General features: G+C 41.3%; 1 protein-coding gene across 6 annotated transcripts in view; it reads left to right on the top strand.

Annotated features, from left to right (window-relative positions):
• ldb2a (LIM domain binding 2a) overlaps positions 1-19,153 on the top strand; it is an 88,473-nt gene that overhangs the window by 13,470 nt on the left and 55,850 nt on the right. For 2 of the 6 annotated variants that reach the window (XM_061685834.1, XM_061685833.1), the window contains exon 1: positions 5,159-5,516. The exons of 3 other annotated variants lie outside the window; for them this stretch is intronic. In XM_061685834.1, coding sequence (XP_061541818.1) covers positions 5,391-5,516 — 126 coding nt within the window. In that variant the 5' untranslated portion in view covers positions 5,159-5,390. Of the gene's footprint in view, positions 1-5,158; positions 5,517-19,153 lie in introns of those variants that run through there. One more of the 6 variants, XM_061685832.1, reaches the window with a different exon arrangement.

Genomic DNA, 19,153 nt, shown 5'->3' with positions numbered 1-19,153 from the left:
GCGGGCTAATGAAACTAGCATTGAGATTATGGCAGATAAAAACCTTTAAACAGCTGATACTCGAACACAACAAAAGCAGAAAGTGCATATAACAACAATCGCAGGCATTTATTATTTATCCACTGTGAAAAACGACTAAAATTACCAAAGCTTATTTGCGCCGGTTTTCTTTTGTGTTTCATCGTCAAATCTACTTGTAGTATATCTCTATGCATTATTATACTACCCCCTGGTGGCCAAGGCGTACACACTAGAAGGAGCAGCACAATGATGACAACATGATGCAGAAACAGTTATTAACAATCTATTAAGTGCAATATTATAGAGTGCTATTTTTCTGATACAAAAAAAAAATCATGCTATAAAAATCTTTGTTGGTGTTTTTTTTTTTTTTTTTTTTTTGCAGTGAGTTCATGGCATTGCCATGAGATATTGGTATGTTCTGAGTTAAGAGCGTGACCACTGGACAAATTAAATTTGCGAAGTCGAGGCACCACCGTGTGTATGTGCAGGGTGCATTGAGTGTGTGCGTGTGTGTGTGTGAGTGATGCGACTGTGCGAATATTTTTGGTGAGTGTATTTACTTTAGTTTTGTCCTCTGCGTGAGTGCGTGCGTCTGTTTATTTTGTGTGTTGTGTGCGTCTGTGTCTGCATACGCAGGTGTCTTTGTATGTGCTTCTGTATTTGTGCGTGTGTGTGTGTGTGTGCGTGTGTGCACTCTTGTGTGTTGCGCTTGATTTTGTGCCTATATTACTGTTTGTGCGTGTATGTGATGTGACTGTGTCACTATATTTGTATACTATTGTGTGCATACAGTGTATACTTTTGTTTGTGTGTCCTGCACGAGTCTGTGCGAGCGTTACTGTTTGTATGTGTTTTTTGCCTGTGTGTGTGTGTGTGTGTGTGTGCGCGCCTGTATACACGTGTCCTTGCATGGGCTCCTTTTTTTGTGCGCGTGTACTACTGTTTGTACTTCTCACATGAGTGTGTTACTGTTTGTGTGCGCGTGTATTTTTGCATGTCTGTACCTTTGCCTCTGAGTGTGTGTTGCTTTTTGCATGTGTTCTTTTTTTCCCCCTCCTGTTTGAACACACTGCAGTAAAAAGCAGGACCGTGGTGCGATCAAGGACATGCGTACAGACCCACGCAGACAATACAATATGTCTAAACTTGTCATGTGTGTCCTCAATGCCTAATATGATTGTGTTATACTCTCTTTGCTTTTCAATTATCATTTGCTGAACATAGATAACTAAATAAATACAAAACAAGAGAGCTTCTTTCAAGTTTTACTCTCACTTCCATCATTATTATTATTATTATTATTATTATTATTCGGCCAGCAGCCGAGAGGGAAGAGGGCGAGCAGGGTAAGGAAGAGGGAGAGAATCACTCACAGCAAAATGCAAATGAGCCTGGAAGCTATTACGATGCTAATGAGATTCCACCATAGCAGAAGTATTCCGGTATTCGGGGTATATTTCTTCCATATTTGGCTGAGATGGAAACAGGCAACGCGCTACTGTGCTTGTATGTAGATGTGCTCATATTTTCTAGCTTAGCATTCTAGCTTAGCGTTAAAATGGGCGCTATTGTAATTAATTTGTGCATTCATGCCAGAATTAAACCTTAAATGGTGTTCTTGCACAAATAAGCATGTAGCTATAACATACTTACAAAATGTTTTTTTGTTTTTTTTTTAATGGTTGTTTGTCTTTCTTAATGGTTGTGTGTTGTTTGTTTTTTATAACATGTCGGTACTCTCACACTTACTATTCAAATGGTTTTAGCGGACTCTCCTGCACAATACTGAAAAGTTTTCGCTCATAAACGCTCGTGAAACGCTCTCCTACGTATGACTGAATGTCTTGCTCTCATAAACTCAAACGCTCTTTTCCGCGCATGTCAATTGCGCTCGCGCACGCATGTCGCACACGCTCCCGCGCGCATGTCCATTGCGCTCATGCGCAAGTCCGTCTGACCCGCGCGCTTGTCAATCGCGCTCATGTGCACGAGTTGTCTTCAGTGAACTAATGTACGTCTTTAATGGATGTATCATGTATTTGTTTTCGTAAACACATCAAAGACAGCTTATCCTACGATTACATGCAACGGCATAGTATATATGGTATGGCGTCGTGGTAGAGAAAGTCTCAACGCAGGAAAGAAGCTTCCAACAAACCCAGACATTTCTTGCAGTGTGACAGCAATGCATACCGCTCGCTCACCGGTCCATTCTTGGACAGGAAACAAAATGTACCTTGGAGTTGTGAGTGAGGAGGAGGAGGAGTTGCGAAACATGGTGGCAAACACTTGTGGCTGAGAACGGAAATGGGTCAGGACACAAGCACAGACAATCCGCTTCTCTCTCGCCGTGTTACCATGGCAACGCACCCTATCTCCTGACACTACCTGCTTTTCGCGCACACACAGACACACGCCCCACACCTCGGCAGCCGCAGGTTTGCGTTGCACCTGAACGCACCGCTGCAGCAGTTGCTGTGCCTTGAACGCACCTTATCATCTCGCCTGATAAAGTTTTAGATCCTTGCTTGCTTGTTTGTGCGAGAACACACGGAAAGGTTTAATTGTGACGTTTATGTGCAAATTAACACGATAGAGCTTTTATTTATTCATTTTTTATTATTTTTTTTAAACAAAACTACACTCTAAAGTTATCGATGAGCCCATCAGACGTTGTCCTAAACACCTAGGCCAATTTGGAGTCTTGAATGAATCTCGATCGGTTTTGCGCCGGACGGTCACATATAAAAGATGACTGAATACTGCCACTTTAAAGCGTAGTACATTTCTTTTTCCACACCGACTGTGCAGTGAATTCGGTCTCCACCTCTGCCACTGACATCGCACCGAGACACGAGGGGGCGTGTCAATTTTGGCGATGAAAAAGGGCTGTCCCGAAGACAATCAGTTATTTACCAATTACCAAAATTGACGGCTATTATAGGAAATGACTGCCAGTTTTATTCTCGTGAGCGAAGGATGCATAAAATCAACTTGTTAGTGAAATACGAACCATTTGCAGCCCGTAGGTCCTTTAAAGGTCACATCTGTATTTTTTTCTTTTTCTCTGAACTACACAGGGACGACACAACGTTCTCTATGATTGTGTATACTTAGCGGCGTTAGGGAATGTACTTACATATATTGGCTGTCAGGGAGAGGATCCAAAGGGACATCAATGTCCAGGTTTAAGAGGGACGACACAATGGAGTCAATTTAATATGTAAATGTATTTAAGGGGCTGTTCAGCTGAACGTGCTGGCCTCATTGGATGGAGTGTGTGTGGGGGGGGAGCGCTGGGGGCAAGCGAGCAAATCCTGTGAGAAAATGTCAATTGAAAAGGTCTTGAGATATTAAAATATGTAGTTTTTAATTAAAGCTTTATTAATAGATTTTTCAAAAGTTTTTGGCTTTTTTTTTTTTTTTTTTTTTTTTTTTTTGAATTACCCGAGCGGATGCCCGAGGCGTTTGGATTACAACAGTTATCTCGCTCGATACCGACTGCACGCGGCCCTCCCTCCTTCAGACATTCCGGATTAAAAGTCAGACTTCATCAATGCTCTTCATTAATTCCCAACGCGAGGCGTTGAAATGTGCACACGTCGCGTCCTGTTTATTTTTAAGATGCAGGCAGCCGAGGCTTCTGCTTCTCGTCATCATCGTCATTATCGTCATCATCAAATTTAGTAGCGATCGGACAAAATCTTTTTGTACGAGGTCGTCTTTGGAGGAGCCCTGGAAATAGGCAAAATGATGCGAAAACGGGACACTGCCAAAACTCCCAAATCCTACCAAGAATATTTGTGTCGTAGTTTTAATTTGACACAAACGCACGGGCAAACTAAAACTCCACCTTGTGGCATTATGCGTTTCCTGCTTTGTGGCTCGTCATCAAATTTTGCCGCCATGCTACGTCCACACGCGATGAATGAAAGATGTCCTGAGTTTTTGCAGACTTTTTTTTCCCCCCCCCCATTTACAGGAGGTGCTACTGAGCCAATTTTTGTGATATGCAGTGCCCTTGAAGATAAATGCATTCTGGGAAAAATCTAGGAAACAGCTCCATTGCCACAGTTTGAGCGAGGTCCCCAAAAGCGACGTTCGGAAGACTTGACTGTGGAAGAAGAAGCTCGCAAAGAGTGCACGTGATGACCTGCAAAGTGCACTTTATTCATCTTTTAAGACCATTAAAGTAAGACAAGAACACACGGGATGTATTTTATCGTTTCATATTTCAGTCTGGTTGGCCTTTTATCAAAAAATAATTGACAATAGAACATACTAAGATACTCAAATGGGCTTTTCTTAGTGTTTTAATCTCACAGCAAAAAATACAATTTACTGAATTTAGTTTGTCGTTTTAATAGGTTAATATAAAAATACTTCTAATGTCCTACACGGAGTAGCAGCTGTTAGGTCACGTTTCCTTAAAGCTGACATGATCGTTTTTTTTTTTTTTGAAAGACGCTATTGTTAAAAAAAAAAACGGACATTTAAGCGTTTACTTCTGAGTTCAGTTGAACTCTCTTGTTAACCAAAACAGGAGCACCTCCCGTCGGCCACGTCAAGAGCCTCTCAGATGAATGAAGTCAACCAGTTGGACAAATCAATGCCTCCCTCAAGTAGACGCACATGACGGTAATTAAGCCAACCAGGAGAACTCTGTTGCTAACCGAAACAGCAGCACCTACCTTGCCGTGTAAACAGTCTCTTGGATTAATGAAATTGTTGACTTAGCTAACGCTTCAAATAGACATCCCACGACCACCGGAACACTATTTTTCAGATCGCAGATGTCGCTAACCAAAGCAGCAGCACCTATGGAAGAGTTTCTCAGATTAATGAACAGTGCAGAGTCCATCATAATCAGTCTTATTTTGCTTCAAACTCCACTTTCACTTGCCACACATCGCAATACTCTTCCTCCCTCTCCCATCTGCAGTTGAGTCAATGATGAAGTTTTAGCCCCTCCCCCTTAAAACAAAAAAGGCGCACGTGAACTTTGCAGGAGTGCAAAAGTCAAGAGGAAATCTTCTCTGGTTTTGGAGGGGGAGGGGTGGGGGTGGGGGGGGGGGGGGGTCCTTGCAGGAAACAACTCCCCTCCTCCTCCTCCTTGCACACTCCTCCACATCTGCCCCCTCCCCCCTCACTCTCCTCTTCCTCCTCCTCCTCCTCTTCCTCGCGCGAGCAACTTGCAGAGTGCCGCTCAGCCTCGACCGCGCGGCTCCCGCTTGACGCCGGGGGTCCCTGCAGAGGAGCGCCCGCCCGCCTCCATGTGCGTGTCCGCTGCGTGCTGAGATCGCGCCGGCCCCCCCCCCTCTCCCTACCCCTAACCCTCCCACCGAACCGAACCGCCGAACCGAACCATGTGCAACAACGACCCCTTCTACTCGTCCCCCTTCGGACCCTTCTACCGGAGACACTCGCCCTACATGGTGCAGCCCGAGTACCGGATCTATGAGATGAACAGGCGGCTCCAGACGCGCACCGAGGTGAGTGAGCCGGCGTGCCCGGCCGGCGAGCTGCATAGTGCGGCTTGGTGTTGGAGGAGGCACCGGTGGACGGTGGAGGTCCGGAGACGGAGGAGTCAAAAGTGCGATTTTGAAGTGTTTGACGGGGCCGAGGGTTTCGTGTGGCGTTCAGGTACCCAATTACTTGGCGTCACCTCATTTTTCTCCATTGCGCAGATAATGTGTGGTGACACCAGTTGTTGTTTTTTTGTGTTTGTTTGTTTGTTCGTTTGTTTTGTCATTTGAACCTATTCAACATTTTAAGCCACACATCATGAGTTTATAGTTGTTTGGTGGAATGATACGTTCACGTAACCAATTAGGTTCAATGTGCACCTGAATTATGTGAGAAAGCACTTTCTAGTGTGAAGATTTGAAATATCAGGAATTTATTTACATGTACTGTCATACTAGTTTCCCCCCCATTTATCAAGTTTCTCAGCTTCTTAAAAGCTGCGTATGGAACTATTTCCAGCAGAAATCATGCTGTATTTGCAGATTCTAAGGCAGAAATCCTGACTTTATAGTTGTGTCTTGGAATGATATGTTCAAGTAACCAATTAGATTCAAGATGCACCTGAACTAGGTGAAAAAGAACATTTTTTAAGGGAAGATTTGTGGAATCTCACTGCATTATTTAGATGCATTAAAATACTTAAACTTATAACTATTTTCTACAGAAAAGATGCTGTATTTTCATATTTGAAGGCAGAAATTCCATGTCTATTACTTTATACTTAAAAAAAATTGCATCTTTTGTGTTGTTAACTGCAGGAATCCTGCTGCGCTTTATATATTACTAAAGCATAGTTGTGTGCAGCAATCCCGATTTTTAATACTGAACTACAGTTGAATGTAACATTGCAATTGTATGATGCGTTCAAGGACCTCATTTGTGGTGTTCAAGCTGAGCCTGTAGCAGGAGAAAAGACACATTACAGTTGTTTACAACTTCAATCTTGTTGCGGTTTAACATTTTAAGGCAGTGATTCTCAAACCTTTTACACAAAGTTATACCGAAAAAAAAAAACCACTTAACTCTCCAAGTACCACCATAATCACCAACATTAAAACATGTTTTTTTTCATTAGCCACAGTAACATGCAGAGTTTGAACATTAAAATAGAGAGAAAAAAAATACTTAAGTGATTTCATTAAAATGTATTGCGCGGCCAAGTTAAATACAAATGTCGCCTAAATTAACGTTTAAAAGCAAATATTTCTAAATGGTTAAAGGCAAAAATATTGTACCTAAAAGGGAAGTACAACCAAACTGTACTTATTAACTGTACTGGATTAAAAAAAAAAAGAAACAAAAAGTTGAAGCCCATGTAACATTTATGCACAATGTGAACAATTAATTCAGTGATTCTTTTGGGTACCACTAGAGGGAGCCAGCGTACCACAAGTGGTACACATACCACACTTTGAGAGTCACTGTTTCAAGGCAGAGTTGTGTGCAGAAATGCTGCACCCACTGCGATTTTTCTTTTTAGGGTATAAATATGATGCGTTCAAGAACACAATTAGTTGTCTTGCGTCTGAACTAAGAAATAATTTCTTTGACGCCAGTCAAGTATGAACTAATATTTTGCAAAACATTTTTTTTTTGCACAATGTGCAATTAAAAGACATATTTCCCACATGCAGTGTATTCATTTGCATGTATTTACATACAAATACATGCATGTTTTATGTATTTTTTTTACCCTCTTTTAAACCAAATGCAAGCCCCGGGCTCATGCAGGACAACTCTTTTGACCCACCCCTTGGTAATTATTGATGGTGCCTTTAGTTTATGAATACACTTTGGCCACTATATGTCAACTTTTTGCTGATCCTAGTGAGGATAAAAGTGTGTAAATGTGCAGATACAGTCTGTATATGATCGCTGTCCAATGAAAAACAATGAGTACATTCTTGTTGTATGGCTAACGAGGCGTCATTAGGGGATATTTTAAATAACATTCTTATAGCTAGAGGCTAATTGTGTGCATACAGTATGTGTTTCAGTATTGTGATTTATTATTATTTTATTTTTTATTTTTGGGTAAACTGAATTTTAAAGCCAGGCAACAGCAGCTTGCAGATGGCGACTTTTTTTTGTTTCTTTTTTTCCTCCCTTAAGAGGAACTTAAAGCTGAGCGAGGCGGTGCGGTGTAGCTGCGTGATGCATTATTCATATATATCGCGGAGCGCTCTGTCCGAGCACCCCCCCCCCACCGGGACCCCCGCACCAACCCCGCTCACGCACGGTGCGATAAAACACGCTTGTGTGTGTGCGGACAATCTAATGAGATGTATGTAAAATCCTGCCTTTACAAAGATAATGATGCAGACTTTTGATTTTGATTGACAACTGTCAGAAAGGCTGTGTCGTCCACCGAGAAATACACGCCTCCCTCAAAAAGATTGCTTCCCTTTTATGATCAGGAAAATAATATATAGAAACTATAATGACCTCAGTTGGTAGACACTGCCCAAGGTTTTTCCTGGCTCAAATTGAGCTGGTACACATGCGGATGCCACGCCTGCCGCTGGCTCAAACGAACACATTTTATTTTTTTTTAACATACATTTTATTGTTCTTTAACATCAGTCACTTAAATCATATGTGGTAGTGAACTACAAAAAAATAAATATAGGAACCGTGTTGGATAGTAAGTTAAATCCGTTGATATGATCCGTTGTTAGTTAGTTAATTAGTTAGTCTGTAGTAAGAAATTTATATTGGAACACAAACGGTGTGGCAACACACATATACAGACCATATGGCAACACTCACAGGCATGTATTTTTTATCTTCTGTGAAGAACAACTAATATTACTTCCGTACTGAGAAGCCAAGAGAGGAGTTGAGCCTCCAGTACAGGATATCCCAAAGTCAAAGTCATTTTTGTTGTGGACCTCATCGTAGATATGGGTTCCCTCAGCGGGCCCTTATGACTCTGAACCTACATAAATGTATGATTGCCTCATGCTATAACATATAAACAAAACATTTATAGATAGCTACTTTTGAAATCAGAAGTGACCAAAAAGTTTGTTTTTCCAACTTTTATGCAGTTTATTTTGAAAGTGTGATTGGTAGCAAACAAAAAATGCTTGCAATATCTCAGTGTGATTAAAAATGAAGAAATGAGCAGTTTTGGTACTTTAGTACAAATCATGAAGTCGACGCACACGATTTGCTTTCGCGGGCCTCTTACAATGATGTGGCAGGCCGGATCTGGCCCCCAGCCCGCGAGTTCAACACATGTGGTGTATCCATATGTCTGTCTTATACTGCCCCCAGGTGGCCAAGGTGCGCACACCGCAGTGAGAGTGACGAAAACTCATTTTTTTGAATTGTATTAAGTCATTGCTTTATAAAAGATATTATAGAGTTCCATATTCCTCATTAAATAAAATGACAATTGACAAATGGATGAACTATTGTAAAGTTGCCAATCACGTAGTATGCTGAATCTTTTTGTGTCCTTTGACATCTGGCCGGCGCAATTTGGCGACTGAGGGCTCTTTTTTGATGATTTTGATGAAATGATTTGCTTTAAACAACCATTATTTATAACTTTTAGACAAAATTGTTTTTATGTGATGCCTTCCATAAATGATGGTGGTTTTAATGTCACTCTACTAACATCGGGTTAATATTTTCCTGAGCAATCAGACGTGCTTGGTTCCAAGAGAGACAATATTTACCTGTTTGTCCATGAACTCGTCTGACACATTTGCAGTCGTTAAAAAAAAAAAAAAAAAAAAAAATTCATACTGTATTTAAACGAGCATATTTTCTAACGTATAACTTTGTTTATTGCGTAGGGGTTCCTCAAACCGTGGCCGTCTCAGACATAAGCGGTAATTGCTGAGCCCATTTGATCTCTGTTGCGAACCAAAACAGCAGCGTGTCAACAGTGTCTCAGTCGAATTTGAGTCTTAATGAGTTCCCTTCGCAAAAATAAAGGCTAGTATGTTATGTGAAGACTGCGCTTTTAGTAAAGTTTCCATCGACTCCGACGAGCGGTCGCTCCAGAATGCTGTTGTGTGTGAGACATATTTTTCACACATTTTTGCCTCCTTGCTTTGGTTTTTCAGTGTTGGGCTTTTAATTATACAATATTATTTTCCTTCATTGTGTTGTTATGTAAATAAAATATTATTTTATCAACATATCAATTCTAAAAATAAAATAAAATCATGTTGATCATATTTAAATGTTAATAAATTGATTAAAAAGGAAATTAACCCTTCAATGTATTTCTTTTTTTTTTCATTTAAGAGTCACAAAATAATATTTCCCTTCATAGTATTTTTATGTTAATGCCAAAATAATATGGATTGCTATAGTATTTTTTAAATGTTGTTATTTTTTTGTAATAAACATAGTCATTGTAATTCTTTAAAAAAACATATTCTTTCCCTCACAATATTTGTATTTAATTAAAACCATTTTTTTTCAATTTTTCTATTTTGATATATATATTTTTAAATTTGTGCTTAAAGCAAAAAAAATCAATTTCCATCCATCCATTTTCAACACCGCTTATCCTGGTTAGGGTCGCAGGACACTGGAGCCTATCCCAGCTGACTTCGGGCGAAAGGCGGACTACACCCTGAACTGGTCGCCAGTCAGTCGCAGGGCACACATAGACACGGACGACCATTCGCACTCACATTCACACCGTCACTGAGTGGGAACTGAACCCACGCTGCCTGCACCAAAGTCAGGCGAGTGTACCACTACACCATCAGTGACTTAAAGCGAACAAATAATACAATATTAGTTTCCTTCTTAGTATTTTATTTCATTGTAAATGTTTTTTAATAAATTACATAATATTAATCATTTATTTCATTAAATGAAATTGTTAATTTAAAACCATAAAATATCGGATGTATTTTTATGTGAATAAAAAATATTGACTCATATAATGCAAATCAAAAAATATTTACCATTGATCATATTTTTTATTTTATTTGTATTTATTAATTATAGTCATAAAATCATATTCTCCATATTGTTTTTTCATTTTCATGATGTTTTTTTATTTTTTATTTTGTTTCATAACATTTAAAAAAATATAAAGTACAAGTAATATGAGTTTCCTTCAATGTATTTAAGAGTAATTATCTCATGCTCGTGAGTCTTTTTGCTGACTGGCTGCGAGAAGTCACATGATCCTAGCGCTTAACTATGGCGAGGAGCCATGTGGCTTGATTCGAGTTGAGTTTGGTCTCTTTTTCCTCCCGAGCAGACCGCTGAAGCCAAACAAGTCGCTCGTTAGCTATTCCGTCATCTTTGGAGGGTCTCGAACCGGAGAAGGTGACCGACCTCGGCGCAACGCCACCTTGTATGAAAGTGGACTCAAGTCTCCCCGCCAACCCCCCCCGCCTACCGCCCTCCTCCGCCGACAGAAACCCTCCCATTTGTCTTATTCATGAGCGAGCGTTTGAACGCGCTCGGCTGCCGCTCACACTCAAGGACTTGACATTCAGAGGAGACTCGCGTTCGCTCCCGAGAGGACGCCGTCGTCTCGGCGAGTATCGCTGGCGTCACCTCCGCGTGTCATTTGTTCCGCGTTTTGCCTAAACGCCTTCATTGGTGCCTTCCGAACCGCCGATGGGAACACTTTTTATTGACTCGAGGGGCATCCTTCCTTCTGACCTTGTTGAGATGAGTTATTAGTTTTGTGCTTTATGAGTACCTTCAAACTTCTCCAACCATGCTTCGCTCAAATACCCTGACAAAAACTAAAACGGTCTTGCGGTTTAGGATTGTCCATCTATTTAGGATATGTGGTGCAAATGTGGTCGTAATTTGATAAATTCATCTTTGAGGACCCCTGAAAATGTACGAAATAACCCACTAATGGCCGCTTGAAACCAAAATGGCAAACTTCCTGTCGGCTTTTTGAGATTTTTTTGTGTTGCGACGTGAAACTGGCTTTGGGGGCTGGATTTTTAAAACTACACCTTGTGGTGTGATAGGAGTTTTGTGTTGTACAGCGCGTCATCAGACTTGGCCGCCGTGCCCCGTCGACACGCAATGACAGACAATATAATTTTTCACAATTTAGCGTCATCCATTTGTTTTGTATACGTGATTATAACTTGGTATTCATTGGAGACAATCTCTAGGAAAATCCATCCATCCATTTTCTGAGCCGCTCATCCTCACAAGGGGGGTCGCGGGAGTGCTGGAGCCAATCCCAGCAATCATCGGGCAGGAGGCGGGGTACACCCTGAACTGGTTGCCAGCCAATCGCGGGGCGCATACAAACAAACCACCATTCGCACTCACATTCACACCTACGGGCAATTTAGAGACTTCAATTAACCTACCATGCATGTTTTTGGGATGTGGGAGGAAACCGGAGTATCTGGAGAAAACTCACGCAGGCACGGGGAGAACATGCTAACTCCACACAGGCGGGGCCGGGGATTGAACCCAGGTCCTCAGAACTGTGAGGCAGACGCTCTAACCAGTCGTCCACCGTTCCGCCTCTCTAGGAGAAGTTTGTCTTAAAAGGACCACCGAAAAGGTCCAAATTGAGGTTAAAAAGGCAGACCTCCTGTGTGGTTTCAGGCCTGGCTTCTTGAGACTTTTTTGTGGGTCTACACATGATAGCCATGTCTACCAAATTTCATGTGACTGAGTCAAACCGGCTGTGGGGGTTGAATTTAACACAATTCTGCAATCTGACAAACAAAAGGATGATTTCGAAAACAAACTTCCTTGGTGGAGGTTCGGCAATGGGTCACATTCTGTCGTCTTGAGCGCCGATTGGCATAGCTCGCGTGGAAAATGAAAAGGGAGCAAAAAGCCAAAGTCGCGCTGCTGTCGGGATTGACCCTCCAACCTCGGCGACTTAAGCGCTCGTGGCCCTGTGATGACTGTGGCCGTGTTTCCATCGGCGCCTTATTACCGCCTCGCTTCGTACTTATTACCTGCCGGCTGTATTGCCGCACGCCGCCGCCGCTATCCCATTACCTTCATTTTAGACCCCCGCAACCCCGTCGCGACCCGCGACAATCTTAAACGGGGCTTTGATGTGGCTTTGATGCGACGCCTCGACGCCGTTGTTTCTCTGTCTGCGGTGATTTACAGGTCGAATTTGACACTTTAGCGTATGGAAATGAGGTGATGGATTAGCATTCAGAGGAGGAGCTTGATGCGATCTCTGCCGCGCTAAGGCCATTAGCATAGAAGGCATTAATATGCAGTGCAGGCACAAAAACGCTGTAAGTAAAGCAGTAAGACAAAAGCCTCAGGGGTTTTGTTGTTGTCTTTTCAGGAGGGGTCGCTGTTATGACACCTCATTCTGACCGTGGAATACAAGAAAATAAGCCTTTTTTTCGATGTGGCAAGTACATGAATAGAGTAATAAAGGACTAGGTATGTGGATATGCAAATTCCAACCTGTACACGAATAAGCAATTTATAGAGATGTGAATGTGAACGGCAGCAAGAAGAGTCAGCAGCGTTGTAGACAGTACAAAAATGTCATGTATCATTAGTCTATACGGTATTCGAGAAGTTGAGAATGAAATACCAGTAATGCTATGAGAAGTGCAATGAAAATAAGACTTACAGCAAGAATAGTCGGCAGCATTGTATTTAGCAAAAACAACACACTAAGATGTTGATGTAAAGAAAAAACTAGCAAGTGATGCTAATGCTTACACGCTCTCCCTGAGTGGACATGGACTTGATTGGATTTTGTTCGTCCAGTGCTCATAGTCCCGCCCTTATTATTCCGCATTCAAACGACTCACGAGACATCTGACTCGTTGTCCGGCGCGCCCGTGGAGTGTTCATTACGACCAAATCCCTTGTTCCTGTCAGGGCTAGAAGTGGATGGGCTCCTCTTGCTGGCTCACACGCGTCACATTAGCCTTACTATGTGGGGTCAAGCTGAGCGGAAAGGATTAAGATGGACAGTCGGGAGATCAGCATAACGTTGGACGTCAACGCCACCTCCCTATTTCCAGACAGGAGCTGTAATTACCTCAGTTCATAGACATAAACATTAAAGAGTGAAAATATTTGAAGTCTGTTGTCCACCAAAACAGCAGCACCTTATAAGGCAGCATTAATTGAGCCAAAGTCTTTCCGCATGTTTTAAACAACTTCACTATGCGCTAGTAAAGATGATTTTGGACAGTGGTTCTCCCCAATTAAACAAATATACGAAATCAAATACTCCTGCTTACCTTAGCTTTAGGACATTTAAAAGCTCTGATATGATTGTAATGTGTTCTGACACAGAAATGTGACATCCTTGCATTGTTTTATTCATCAATAAAGTAACATTCCTTTTTTTTTTAGTACATTAAGTATTTCATTACAGTAATAACGACCTAATTTTTGTAGATCATGGTCTTTCTCTCAGTTCTTTTTAGAGACTTTTTTTAAATGAGTCCCGATCAGAAGCAGGTATCCGGGACAGATGTATGAGCTAAATATTTGCCTATGCCATCTCGCTACCCGCCACTTTAATTCTTGTTTGACTGTTTTAACAACCACAACAAAAAAAAGCTCAATACATTATGAAGCACATTAGTTTTTCTTGATTTCTTGATATCAAATTCTGGTTATTTACTAAGAAAAAGTAGGTTTAGTGATTGAATGTTACACTTGATTCATTTCTGATTGCTCAAATTTGGGTATAAGATAGCAAATTCAGTTTAGAAATTCCTCAATCCCGTTCAAAATAATAAAACGTCACGAGCTCGCCGAAATCAAAACTTCCACATTAAAGCACTTCTTAATGCCTGATGCTCTCGTGCTGATTTTTATGACAGGTGATCCTGATATAATGAGACATGTGTCTACATAAATATATACAATATTGTACTTTATTATAAAAACAAACGGTAACAACAGTTTGGGCATCATGATTAATTAATGGGGATGTATGCAAGTATTAAAACTGCGAGCAAGCTTTGAATCTAGCCTGGTTTCAGTCTCCGCCCCCACCACTGCCCCCTGCCGCCTCGCCTGTCTGCACAAAGGAACGCCCACAGCTCACTCAACGAAAAAAAAAACAAAAAAACACGAAGACCGCGCCTCGTCACGCCTTCAGAGTTCTCCTCTGTCGGCCAGGTGAGCGCGAGGAAGATTCACAACTGCTGTGAGTGACACAGTAAGCTGCTGTAATCGTAGTCATTTCTCACAGAGGATAAATAATCTATACCTGTGACGATTGCTATATTGTCTACTTACATGTGTTGCTGCACAGGTTGTGTTAGAATATCAGTTGCTTAAAGAAGCTATTTGTTAGCCCGTCTATGACGTTTTGCATTGTGTGTTCGCATGAAAGTAGCGGACTTAAAGGCAAAGTATGGGATTGTTTTGAATACACAAAGTGTCAATTGTTGCGTAAACTGTGAGTGACATTAAACATCTTGAAGACTTTCTGACTGAAGGCTCGTATTGAAAAACAGACGAGCATTTAACGTTTGGATCGGCACACGGTTTTAGCAATGATAACGTTTGATATGTTTATGTTTCTTAGTTAGCATTATTTTCTGGGGAGATGCCGAATTGTGTGGCGCTAAATCACAGTTGAAGAAGGAAAGTAGCTGGAAGCTGCTGTGTGGTGCGATGCTTTACATTCCCAACATGGTAGCCACAACCAAGTTTTATAAGCTGATTAGCAGGGGGAAAAAATAAATAAATAAAAGTGGATTTTATTCATCCTTTTCTGCCCACGCATAAAGCCGGCTGCCGGAGATTTACTTGGAATCTACTAACCCATACCGCCCCTCTCCCGGCCCCTAACTCATGTGTTGCCATGTAAAATATTCAACCAGAATGATATTTCATCATTAAAAAAAGAAATGAAGCTTGAGGTTAGTTAGCAGGCGGCTTGCGCTTTCTGCATGTTTCATCATTTTGCGGATATTCTCTGTGGAGATGAACTCGGTTCAACTCTTCTGCATCAAAACAGAGAGCAGAATATCGCAGCTGATGACTGTTTATTTTTCTCCCGTGTGTTTATTTATTTTGGAACTGACGCTCGGAACAATTAATAGGTGTAAGATCACAAAAACCTTTCTTTACATCTTTACATCCAATTTCTCCTAACTGCAGAGACAAATATTAGCTGTGGTTGTAGAAAACATTCCCTTCCTGAGTTAATTGTTAGCATGGAACGGAGATGCTCAGAATCTTTTTGTGGTCATTTCAAACTTCCGCATGGTTGTTTGTTGCTAGGCAGAGTTTGTCAGGAAACATCATTCGTAGTCATATTACACTTTCGCAGTGGCTTGTTACTAGGCCGGTTTAGTTTGGTTCAAAAAATTGTGGTCATGTCAAGTTTCTGTGGTCACTTGTTGCTATGCAGAAATTGTTGGGTGAAATCATTTGTGGCCATGTCAAATTTTTGCGCGTTCGTTTGTTCATAGAAGAAATTGTTGGCCAAAACCATTTGTTTGTTGCTAGGCAGACGTTATTGGCCAAACGTAATTTGGGGTCATGTTAAACTTTTCTGCAGTTGCTTGTCGCTAGGGAAAATTCACTCGCCAAAATAATTCATGTTAATGTCATGTTTTTGCATGTTTGGTTGTTTCTAGGCAGAATTTATTGGGCAAAAATAATTTGCAGTCATGTTAAACTTTTGTGCATTTACTTGTTGCTTGGTGAAATTCATGACAAATTAGTGCGGTGACTTGCTGCGAGGCGAAATTCGTTAGGCAAAATGATTTGTGGTCATGTCATACGTATGGGTGTCCACTTGTTGCTAGGCAGAAATCATTGAGCAAACTCATCAGGGGCCATGGCAAACTTTGGTGCGTTCCATTGTTGCTAAGCAGAATTAATTGTGCTAAATCATTTAGGGTCCTGTCGATTTTGGGGGGTGATTATTTGGTGCTTGGCAGAATTTGTTTTTCAAAATAATTTGTGGTCCTGTCAACCTTTTGTGTGGCGTGGTGGCCTGTTGCTTGGGGGAATTTGTTGGGTCCACTGCACCACATAGCAGATAAAAGGACAGGGAGAGGCGGCAGGAACAAACACACTACTACGGAAGTGATGCGTCTCTCGTGTTCAAAGTGGTCCCTCCACATGTTGTTTGCGTCCATGTTTATGGTCTGACTTTCCGGTTAAAGTGCGCTTGTTCAAGGGCAACGTGTTATTATTATTTTTTTTTCTGCATTAATTTAGCTTCATTTGCCTAATGCATGGCTGCCGGTGGTGGGTGCTGTGCGTCGGCCAAGTGCGGCAACATTGTAGGGCCAAGAGGGTAAAACCTGCATAACATCTGGACATGATTAAAACACTCTGCGGTCGAAAAGTAGCAGTTCAGGTACTTTTAAGACCAGAAATTGGTTTTGAATCAATAGGTTTTTGAACACTGATAAGGGCCTGTCCATGTTAATTTTTGTCTTCTTCATTTAGGCTGAGATTCACTAAATGTTTGCGCATGAGAAAACTGGCACAAACATGATTGCGTGTGCCAACAGATGTGGAAGCTGATCTACTAACCGGGGCGCAACCAGCATTCTGCCATATGCGCTAAATTGCTGCATGGTTCGTTTTGCGCTTTGTGGGAAATTTTAAAATGCGCAATATGATTTATCAATCCTAAGACAAATTGCGCTTGCTTTAAATAGCGCGACCGAGAGGCAAGTGCGGGACCAGCATAGTGTGGGCAAAATGAGAACTTTTCCACTCTTTTGAACATTTTTTAAATGCCAAAAACATAATACATCAGGACGTATCGTCTATTCAGCAATGTCCTTTTTAACCGTGACGAAGGGAGCCAGTCACAAGAAGGAGTCATGCCACCTGGCCCTTAGTGGTTTAAGGTGATTTGTAAAGCTGCAACACTGCCCCCAAGTGGCACGAAGCAGCTCGTCGGCAGGATGGCTGCGTTGGGTTTCCCAAAAGCGGACAGTTTAAAAGTGATTCAGAGGGAATGGATTGGAATAAGTGGTGACTGTTTGGACGGTATTCCCTGGAAGACATACATTTTTAATTGCATTTACAAAGAAAAATGTGAGCGCCTGTCAAAGTTATCCGAACTGCTGGTGACATATGGTCAGGCACGTGCACACACAGACCGACCCCTAGTGGTGCTCACGCACCTGCCTTTTTGCCGTGGCTGTGTTCAGAATAAACCAATCACATTCTCGTGTCAAATGAGAGTCAGCACACACCCGCCTACATTTCAAGTGACTTTGATTAACCCCAAATAACGTTCAGGTGTTCTTGTATCACACACTCATACATTTTCCAAAAACACACTTGAAATTTTAAGTGTGTTTTTGGAAAATGTAGCTTGGCTTGGATGTTTTTCTTTTCTATTAAATTGTATGCATTTTATTGTTATGTATTTATTTTGTATTATTTATGTATTTATTTTTTATCCCTCAAATGTTCTCATTTCTATCACATCACTTTCGCCATACATCAGCTGATTTCTATGCTTGGGTTACATTTAGCAACGCAAAAGATATTTATTTATATAGCGCATTTCATACACAAGGTAACTCAATGTGCTTTACATTATTAAAAGCATTTAAAAACAAAGAAAAAAACAGCTTGTAAACATTAAATGCAATTAAAACAGCATACCTTGCAAGAAATATCATTTAAAAGTGGAAATGCTCTAAAACGCATGGGGGAAAAAAAGAGTTTTTAACTTGGACTTAAAAAGATTCACACTTGGGGCTGACCTCACTTCTGTTGGCAACTTATTCTATTTGTGTGCAGCGTAATAGCAAATGCTGCTTCACCATGTTTGCTTTGGACTCTGTGCTCCACTGTTTGACCTGAGTCTGTCAATCTCAGAGCCCTAATGGGTTTATATACCATTAGCATTTCATTCATGTATTCAGGACTTAAACCGTTTAGTGATTTATAGACCAGTAGCATAACTTTTAAATCTATTCTAAAGCTAACTGGAAGCCAGTGTAAAGACTTTAGAATTGGAGTAATATGCTCTGACCGCTTTGTTCTGGTCAGAACCCGACCTGAATTATTCTGAATGAGCTGCAGCTCTTTAATGCTCTTTTTAGGGAGTCCAGTCAGAGGACCATTACAATAGTCAAGTCTACTTGAGATAAAAGCATGGATGAGCTTCTCCCGGTCTGCTTGACACATGCAAGCCTTCACTCTGGATATGTTCTTCGGATGGTAAAAAAACTTTGCTCTTCCCTATTTTCCATTATTTTATTTTTCTGTTGCTGTTGAAGTTGCAGAAACAACAACGGTCACTTATGACTTTCTTCTGGTTTCGAATGGGCTGACATTTTTTTTTTTCAAACTGTATGTTTTATGGAGTGCACAGTTTAATGCTTTAATACCCGTTTATGTCATCTAGCTTGCAGACCATTAAATAAAGCCTCGCTTGCTAAACAAGCTTCCTACATGTATGCCGTTCAGTTGTTCTGTACTCCCACATGTACAATATAACCCGAGGCTCTTTTGAGTCTCAGTCAAACTTGCTTCCCGCCGGTCGCTTCGCAGGGGCTGCGTTCTATTCAGGAGCCGAAAAGGCTTTCAGAAAATGTTATTTCTCAGAGATCACGACCCCTAAAAACGCCCACGCTACACTCTTACCAGAGGCTGGAAGAAATAACAGGGAAAAATATTCAGGCAGACGAGTGAAAGC

This window comes from Phycodurus eques, chromosome 9 (assembly GCF_024500275.1).
Source record: "Phycodurus eques isolate BA_2022a chromosome 9, UOR_Pequ_1.1, whole genome shotgun sequence".
In the NCBI taxonomy this organism is placed as follows: Eukaryota; Metazoa; Chordata; class Actinopteri; order Syngnathiformes; family Syngnathidae; genus Phycodurus; species Phycodurus eques.
This window is presented reverse-complemented; position numbering and strand designations above follow the sequence as displayed.